This window comes from Neophocaena asiaeorientalis, unplaced genomic scaffold (assembly GCF_003031525.2).
Source record: "Neophocaena asiaeorientalis asiaeorientalis breed wild unplaced genomic scaffold, Neophocaena_asiaeorientalis_V1.1 scaffold99, whole genome shotgun sequence".
NCBI lineage: Eukaryota > Metazoa > Chordata > Mammalia > Artiodactyla > Phocoenidae > Neophocaena > Neophocaena asiaeorientalis.
Genome location: NW_020173022.1, coordinates 1,650,807 through 1,660,390, shown reverse-complemented (window position 1 = coordinate 1,660,390; position 9,584 = coordinate 1,650,807). Strand labels below are relative to the sequence as shown.

Below are 9,584 nucleotides of genomic sequence, written 5' to 3'. Positions count from 1 at the left end.
GGCATCACCTGTGAGGTTATGATTTAATAGGTCTGGAGCCCAGGAATCTGCATTTTAACAATCTTCACAGGAGCTTGAGAAATCATTGGTCTACAACCACAATTTTAAGAAACTTCCTGAGGGACAGCCCTGATGAAAAATGGGAAATACTACCCACTTAGGAGATGCCCAAAGGACTCAAGAAATTTGAACAGCTAAATCACCAAAGAAAACAGACAGATGACCAATAAACACATGAAAAGATGCTCAAAATCATTAGTCATTATGGAAATGCAAATCAAAACCTCACTGAAATACTACTGGAAACCTAGTAACTTGTTAAAATGGTTAAAATAAAAGAAACTGCAATTTTTCTGGGAGGGATGCACTATAGTTCAGCACTTGAGAAATCAGGTAGTTTCTTACAAAGTTAAATATACACTTAATCCAGTACTCTCACTCCTAGGTATTTGCCCAAATGAAATAAAAATTTCTTCTCACAAAAACCTATTCATGGACGTTTATAGTAGTTTTATTCATAACTACCAAACACTGGGAAAAAAAAACAAATGTCTTTCAACTGGTAAATGTATAAGCAGTCTGTAGTAGAGTCATACCATAGAATACCACTCAACAGTGTAAAGGAATGAACTATTGACACTAACACACAACAATATGGATGGATCCAGAAAGCATTTTTCCTAGTGAAAGGAGTCAGACAAAAGGCAACATATTGTATGATTCCATCCATTTGACATCCTGGAAAAGGCAAAACTACAGTGACGGAAAGTAGATCAGTGGTTACCAGGGGCTGGGTATTGGGAAGGATTTGACTACCAAAGGGCATAAGGGGACTAGAGGGTTGAGGGAACTGTTCTGTGTCTTGATTATGGTACTGGTTGAACGACTGTATGCTGAACATTAGAAGAGATGAATTTTATTATATGTAAGTTATACCTCATTAAAAAGAAAACTCAACACAGAGGGGAAAACCACCAAAGGATAAAAAGTGGCTTTATTCAAATTAAACTCATGACGTATTTGTCAGCCCAGCACGGTTTCTAGGTGTAGATGGGTCCAATTTCAGCAGCTCAGAAGGATGTTTAAATGTAGCGATAATGCCCAACTTTTCTCTCCAGGGGCCCATAGTACTTCCCTATGTGACTTAAAAATTCTCAGAGTAGCCTGCAAACTGGCATTCCATGCTCATAACTCAGGGTTAAAAGATGTTGGGCTGAGAACTTAAAGTAGGTATCTAGCCTTGCAGAAATGTGAATAACTCTGACCCTTCAACCTATTATTTTGGTGTTTTGAAATCACTTTCTGCATATTTGTGTGGTCCTGGAAGGCTGGTTTGGAGAACAAATACAGGGGTTTGCTAGTGGTGGGGTTGTGGGGGGTAGGGAAGAGAGAAGTGAAGTGCTAAGAGATGAGGGACAAATTTGCTCCTTTTTTCAAGTGAATGTTTCTGAGGTGTGTGAAGCCATTTGCTTTTATAATCTATCTGCTAAGTTGTTCCTCCTCTAGGGAGTTTCTTCCATTTGCATGTTCCTTACGTTTTCTTAGAATTCCACCTTAAAACAAACTGAATGTACTTATGGCCAATATCTCGGCGCTGAAAAGTTTTGCTTAAACGATGACACACTGCAGTTGGAGCCTGCTTGCTCGCCCACATCTGGAAGCCACATGTCAGCAGCAGCTGTATAAAACCAGCAGCCCAGCAGACATAGGGTGACATTTTTTGCCAGAAACCCAGACAGCATGGACCTCACTCTTCTGTGGGTGCTTCTGCCACTGGTCACTGTGACCTGGGGACAGTATGGAGACTACGGGTACCCATATCAGCAGTACCAAGATTATAGTGATGATGGGTGGGTGAATTTGAACCGGCAGGGCTTCAGCTACCAGTGTCCCCATGGGCAGGTGGTGGTGGCCGTGAGGAGCATCTTCAACAAGAAGGAAGGTTCTGACAGACAGTGGAACTACGCCTGCATGCCCACGCCTCAGAGCCTGGGGGAGCCTACAGAATGCTGGTGGGAGGAGATCAACAGGGCTGGAATGGAATGGTAAGAGCCAGCGGGCAGCACATGGCCGGTATTATTGCAGCATATCCCTCTCACTGGGGGATGCTTGATGCTCAGGGAATAGCACTTACTAGAGTCTGGGCAAGTTCTACCAGGAACCTTTCCATTGCATGCTCCGGGTGGGGCAGGGTCACTGCTGAGCAGACCGCATTACAGGACAAAAACCCAGAATGGGAGGGTGTCCATGGCAGATGGACTCTTCTGTGGTTCTGTTCCTTCCAGAAGCAGCCCTACTCTCAGTTTGGTCCAGGACTAGTAGGGGTTTGCGAAACGTTTACCAGTTCGCCAAAAGTTAAGTACAGAAATTCAAAGTATTTATGGAACTTTATAGCAATTTAACATTATTGTGACATCCAAGTGACATTTTAGTTTGGTAATAATTTATTTTGACTGTTTTACAAAAGTATTGGTACCCAATAGTTTGGGGAAAATAAACAATGGGACGTTCACCACAGACAGTTTGAGAAATATTGATATAGAGCAAACGAATGGGGAGAGGGGTCAAAGAAGCTTAGGCAAAGAGAAGTGAAATTAAATAGCTCTCTCCTGCCCCGATTAAATGTGCTCTCTCAGTTTTGAGTACCAAGGTCCTTCTCTCTGTCTGAATTTAAAATGGGTTTCACTGCTGGGAAATAGTTTACTAAAGTCTTTTGGGGAGAAGGACTGTTCTCTTCTGACTGGACTCTGCCATGGTTAATGACATGGAAATGGTCTGAGCCTGTGTCTTCACTGTGGGGTGTGACTGTCTCACCCTAGTACTTGGTCAGAACCCATCCTAGGAGCTATGGTCTGTGAGGCCAGTTAATCATAGCAGCCAGGATGAAAGCAGCACCACTGGGTGGGTCGGGGGAATGGGTGGAAGCAGACCCTGTGGAAGGCTGGCCTGGGGAAGAGGAAGCCCAACTGGCAGGCTGCTGTTATGGTAACTGTAGAGAGAAGATTCTTTGAGGACTCCCAGCATGCATGTGGTGTAATGGGGGTTAGGGATGGTCAAGCACAAAACTCTGAGGATCACTCCAGCAGCACACAGAACAATGATGGGAGATCAAGAGGAAAAGACTGATGGGTGGAGGGGACCTCTCAGTAATAAAAACAGCAGCCATTGATTGAGTGCTTACCCTGAGCAAGCACCATGCTGGGTGATTTCTATGGACTATCTCATTTAATGCTCAAAACAAATCTCTAAGTCATTTTATAGGTAGATAGAATGCAGTCTAGAGATCAGGGGTTTCCTCAGCTGGGAAGTGGTAGAGCAAGGATTTGGATTCAGTGAGTCTCAGCTCCAAAGTGTATGTGCTTAGCCCTGGTGATGGGTGAGACAGACTTGAGAGTCTGCTCCCTCTGCCCATTGTGGGCTCAGTCAGCACAGCCAGGGCCACAGGACTGGACTCAGGGCAGTTCTTCATCCTGAGGATGGAGGGCTCTGCAAATCACAGCAGAAGCCAGCCCTGGAGGGATTGGACGAACTTGTTTACTACCATGACTGAGGAGGGGCTCAGCCAGCCTGTGGAAGGGATGGGAATAGGGTCACACAGGCAGCTTCAGGTCAGGGGTCCCATTATTGGACCTTTCTCATCCCCCTCACTGCCTCTAGTGAGCAGATTTAATTATCCAAACCCCCTTCTGACAGATGGCTGACTCCGAATCCAGCCTCACCTCAATGACTGACAGTCTCCAGTGGTTCTCTGTAGCCAGGCCAGTTGCCTGGCACAGAGCATGGGGATGCCCAAATTACAACTGTCTGTCTAGTCCTCCAACTCAGGGGGCTATTATATGGGTGGGGCCCCTTTCTAATGTTCCCCTTGTAGAGCCACAGCAAAACACACTCAGATGATTTCTTAAGCCCCAAAGGAAGAGCCCTGGGCTCTGAATCAGGAGGCCTGGATTTAGATCCTGGTTCTAAAGACAACTTGCTGGGTGACCTTGAACCATGGGTTCAGCTCTCTAGGCTCCCACCACATTTGGAAAGCGAGCAGTCAGACTGCATGATCTCACAAGGTTCCATGGCTTCAGTTCTCTTTCCTCTGCTTGGCTCTGAAAAGACAGTTGGATTTTTCTTTCATTCTGTTGATTCTTGTGTTTACCCCTGCTAGGGAGAGAAGGCAAATTATGTTTAGTTTCAAACTTGCCAGAGTGTGACTGGTTTGTCATTAACTCCCAAACTGTTTGAAGAAAAGTATGAGAGGGAGTAGAAAGTATATGATTTTGTTTGACCAATGCAAGTCAAATGAGAAACTGACAGGCACGATCTCTCTTCCACCTTCTCTTCTTCCACATTTTTGAGTATGCAGAGTCAAGTGATATTTTTTTCTTTCTCCCTTTCCACCCTCTGTTTTCTCATCTCCTCCTCCATTAATCACAGAGTAAAAAATGTACAAACATGAAAAACAGTAGGACTCAGCTGTCCCAGGACTGATCTCAATTATTCCAGAGGCATTTTTGTTGGATGATTATTGCTTTGAGTTTAGACTCCAGTCTCAGTGAAAAATCTGGAAGGAAAGAAATTGCTCATAAACTGGGGAACAGTTATATCTTCCCGTTGGCTGCAGGGTCTTAATCTGTTCCGGAGGAAGAGTTGACAGTTTTGTGCAATTTGGCTGCCTTGTATAACTACATTAGTTGCAGGCTTATTTTAAAAGGGGACGAGGAATCTTGAACACTGATGTGACAACAGTACATAGGGTCTGCTAAAGACACTTGCTAATTGGAGCACAGTCTTTAAAAAGTGCTTCCGCCGTGGCTGAGTGACTTGTAACACTGCTGTTTGGCTAGGGTTTCTCTGTTGAAAATCACTTCTTCAGTTGGCAGATTCTGAAGTGTGCATGCTTGTCCCTCACTAACAACTGCTTGGAGGCTTTACCTGGGTTCCATGAGTGGCATTTTGCCATCTCAGAGCATGCCTCAGTTGCTCTTGGGGAGTCTTCTCAAACCTGGGTTGACCCAGGCTGCAGGACATGTGGGTCCTGTGTGGAATAGGATGAAACTGGAATTTTGTAGTGAGGCTGAGCTGGAGTGTGGTGGAAGGGGCTCTGGTCTCAGAATCAGGAAACTTTGACTTGCAGCTCCTGTTTCTATCACATCTGAGCTCTGTGGTCTTGGGCATTCAGTTTCTCATTCTGGAAAAAAAGAAAAGAGTGTGACACCCACCTCACAAGCTGTTAGAGGGTGTTACCGTGATGCTTACAGGAGAAAGTGTAGGAGAACTCTAAAACAAATCTAAATCTAAAACAAATTCTTGGCACATCATGGACAGTCAATAAAGATTTTGTGAATCTGAAATTTGATGAGGCTAATTTGAGGCAAACCAGCTTTACATGGAGTCTGAATTCAGAAGAAGAGCATTCAGTATATTGGCACCTGCTTTTTCCCCAGGGCTTCAAAGAATTCCCAAGAAGATATTTCAAAATGGTAGCTTGTTTTAGAGCTAATTATTTGAATTTACCAAAGATAAGTCGCATGATAGAGAAGAGGAAGCCATGTTACTTCCACAACATTCCAAAAGCATGAGCTACTCCAAATTTTGGCAGTTTTATCCTTGGCTAAGGTACAAGCCCACATAAGAGCATATAATTCAGCCTGTTAGGCTGAAGTAGCCATAGATGAAGGTACTGCCTCAACAATATCAAAAGAAGTTGCAATAGCATACTCGGCACAACATTTGCCATTGTCACCTTTTAAATAAGAACTACTAGTGAACCATGAATAGTCAACATGCCCCAAAGAATTTCCTACAGATCATTTACAAGGAGTCAGTAGGTGATCCATCAGTGTTAAGCAGTCAAGAGGAACTTCATCAGTGACAGAGGGGAGAAGAGTAGCAGAATTAAGATTATTACAGCATAAAAGAGTGATGTGAGGAACAGCTAACAAAAGGACTTCTTATGAAGTGAGGCAGCTGAGAAATGTTGAGTGTGATGCGAATTTTCAGGAGAGCTTCTACTGAAATGGTGAAATGGTCCTGGACAAACCTCAACTCTAAGTCCTTAGGTTTTCTCACGAGTAAAATAAGAGCATTACAGGGACTAGTTAAGGGACAGTGAGGCCTTGAGCCTTGTAATCTTCTAAGATGGTTTTTATGCCTTGAAGGGCTTCTTTACTTACAGGATGTTGATTAATTCTGGGAAGAGGTTTTAAGAGATCTATCTGAGTCTTGATGGGAGGTGGCCTGTGAATTTTGCCAATATCAGCTGTAGATTTTGCCCATGAGGAGGGTGGTAGTTGATTCAATAGGGGTAGATGATCAGTGTTTCCAGAATAAACTCTAGTACCATCAAAAACAAAGCAAATAAAAGATGTCAAAGAGTCATTTAACTCACCTGGTTGGCTGCTTGGATAACTACTGTCAATTCTAGAATTGCTTTCTCCTTTTGGGAGAAAGAAAGTTCTATATACTTCTCTAAGAAGTCTTGACCTAATAAATGGATGGGCAGAGAAACTAAGGAGAAAGGGGTATGTGTCTTTCAAAGGGCCTAAACAAAAGGGAATACGTCCAAGGACAGAAACCTCTTGAGGTTTATTAGAGATCCCTACTATTTGAATTGTTTTAGCGCTACAAGGCAAGGGGTGATTGACAGTAGAGGGGTTGAGTAGCAGGAGTGTGGCTCCAGTGTCAGTGAGGTCTGGAAGAGATTTATCCCCGATCTGGAGAAACGTTCTTCAAGTCGGTTAAGAGGGATGATTGGGAAGAGCTCCTATAGTTCCCAGGAGCTTAGTCACTGAGAACCGGGAGGATGTTGGAAAAGGCTGATTAGAGGGCTGAAGGCACCTAAAGCACTTAAATTTGTAGCAAATTCTTTTCCAATGTCCTGGCTTTTTGCAATAATAGCAGAAACTCGGGGCGGGTGGAGGATCATTTAGGGGCCTTCACTTGCTGGAGTTGAAGGTTAAGAATTTTGTCAGTCTTCCTTTTAGGTGACTCATTTAAAGTATGAGAGAGCTGGTTTATCAGATTAACTAAACCTGGAGTGGACAAATTTTCCTGTTCTGTCCTGGTCCTTTTTACCAGAAGGGAGATGTTCTGGGTCAGCCTATGACTAAACATAGAGTTACAAGCTATATGGGTGGAATCAACATCTGAAGAAAGACCAGAATTTGCTTTAAAAATAATATGAAATCTATTGTAATAGTCATAAACAGGTTCATCAGATTTTTGTGTGCAAGCCTGAATTTTGTTCCATTCAACGCAACAGTCTTTGGAAAAGCCCTAGGAATTCCTCAACGAAGTCACTTATTGATTGCCTGAGTCTGATCATATAATATGTTAGTGGGCTGGTCTCATGATTGTAATTCTAGAGAACTGTCGGGCTTTCCTCTACTAACAGTTTTCATTCAATGCTGGGCCCGGCCTTCATCTACAAGCATATGAACAAGCTGATGTTAAGTCTTAGAAACCAGGTTGATAAATCTGAATGACTATATTAATTCAGCAAATCTGTGAGGATCTCCAGTTACTTTGGGAGAATCTCTGACCTTGACTCGCAGTTCAGCACTAGTCCAGGAAATATAAGAAGTTAAGGGTTTGTCCTCTGGATCCCCCAAAGGCTTAATTTTAAAGGGATAGGTTCTGATAAGTTCAGAGGAAAAGGGAGTGGGGAGAGTTTCAGAGAAAAGGGGAAGTCTGGCAAGAGAATTAGTATTGGGGAACTGGGGATGTAAGGGAGCTGTAGGCAGGCAAAAAGAAGGGAAGGGGGAAGCTGGCACTGGAGGTGGGACTTGAGCAGGAGGAGGAGTGAGACAAGATGGTGCTGGAGATGGAGCCTGAGACAGAGAAACCAAGGAAGAAGAGCCTGAGGCTTTGGGAGCCATGTTACCTTTCTTTAACTGTTTACCTTAGTTCATCTTAAAATCTTATTTTGCAAAGATCCAATTTTAGGCTGCTGATAATGTTTGGAAGCCTAAAAATACCAATCGAAATAAGCATTCCATTTAGTTTTGGAAATTTTAGAGCTATGGTTGTCCAATTTGGTTTTAAGAAAAGAACGTTTAGGGATTTCAAAATTCCTCATAATGGTCATTGATATTCTAAATTGCTGTCAGTTAGGTCAGTCCAGTTTGGTTAGACATGCACACGAAGAAGGACCTTGGTTTTCAAACAGAAAATGGGCCAGGATCCCTGTAGGAAAGGGGAACCCTCAAAATATTTAGATAACTGGGATCCTATTTCTCAGAGCTTTTTCTGTAGAGTAAAATAATTCTTTTCAAACAACTTAAGCAGCTCAAATAGCTCAAACAGCCTGCAGGCCTAATAGCAGCCAGTTCTAAGGGAACAGTCTAGTCCTGGAAGAGCCAGGCAGGAAGCTGCTCAGCACAGTTCCAATAGAACAGCCCCTATTCCTGAAGGAATGGGCTGGTGGCTAGCCAGTTCAAGCTGGATAAGTCTGATTTCAAAAATCAGGCCAAAGTGCCAAATGAGTAGACACATACAGAACAAGGTCTTAACCAAAAAAGATGAAACCTTAAAACAGATCCCAAATAAAACCTGGAGAGCTTCAAAATGCAAAGAGGATGAAGCTCAGATCCAGGAGAAAGACTTGCCCTCAAACCCCAGGGTAAGTTAGAAAAGCAGTGAGCAACAATGAGCTCAATGTAGTACCACACCTGTTTGCTTACAAGCCTCAGAGTAATCAGGGGTCTTCACTGGACCCACATATGGAACAACAAAATGTTGACCTAAAACAAATAGACAGCCAGTTATAACTCCAGAAAAAAATGGGTTTATTTGGAGGAGCAAAGAATTGCAATTTAGGGTCTACAACTATAGTGAGGCATGCACAAATCCCCCACAAAATGGAGAGGAGAAAACTCTTTTATAGAGGGGAAAAAGAAGTTGGGGGGCCTATATTAAACAAAGTTCATGGCTTTTCATTGGTTGCGTTATGACGATCTCTCATGGGCTGAGCTCTTGCCAGGCAAGAAGAGGAAATCTTTCTTCTTCTATTGGGCTCTGCTATGTTTGAAGGGTATGAGAGCACCCCTTTCTGGTCTCCTGACTCTAATTGAGGTTTCTGCTTATTAATTTTTTACAGTAGGAACTCAGTTTTCCATAATCTGATTCTAACTGAGACCAAGGTTCTGTCTAGAGCAATCCGTCCTGATTCATTATTCTGATCATTCAGTAAACACAGTGCTCACCTCTTCAGAGAAGTTTTCCCAGACCACCTCCTCTAAACCAACGTCTCTCACACTCTACTCCCCAAACTGCGTTACGTTTCCCACAGTGCTCTTCTCATTACATGATTTGTATTTATAGTTTGTCCCCTTCAGATTATAAGCTTCATGAATGTAGGGACTTTGTCTCATTCACCACTGTATAGAATATTGCCCAGCACTAGAATAATGCTGGCACATAGTGGGCCCCACTAAATATGTAGCAAAAGACCAAGTAAGACTAGTTAGTGCATCGAGCAGCTCACAGTGCCCTCAACAAAGAAGCCTGAGATCTTCCTGCAAGGGAAACCATTTTGCTTACATTTTTTAATTTAATTTTTTATTTTATATTGGAGTACAGTTGATTTACAATAT

The 9,584-nt window shown here is 43.0% G+C and overlaps 1 protein-coding gene across 1 annotated transcript in view; it reads left to right on the top strand.

The window, feature by feature from the left end:
- Positions 1-1,046: 1,046 nt before the first annotated feature.
- DPT (dermatopontin) overlaps positions 1,047-9,584 on the top strand; it is a 40,129-nt gene continuing 31,591 nt past the window's right edge. Inside the window, exon 1 of the mRNA XM_024742472.1 lies at positions 1,047-2,045. Within this exon, the coding sequence (XP_024598240.1) occupies positions 1,741-2,045 (305 nt within the window). The 5' untranslated portion in view covers positions 1,047-1,740. The remainder of the gene's footprint in view (positions 2,046-9,584) is intronic.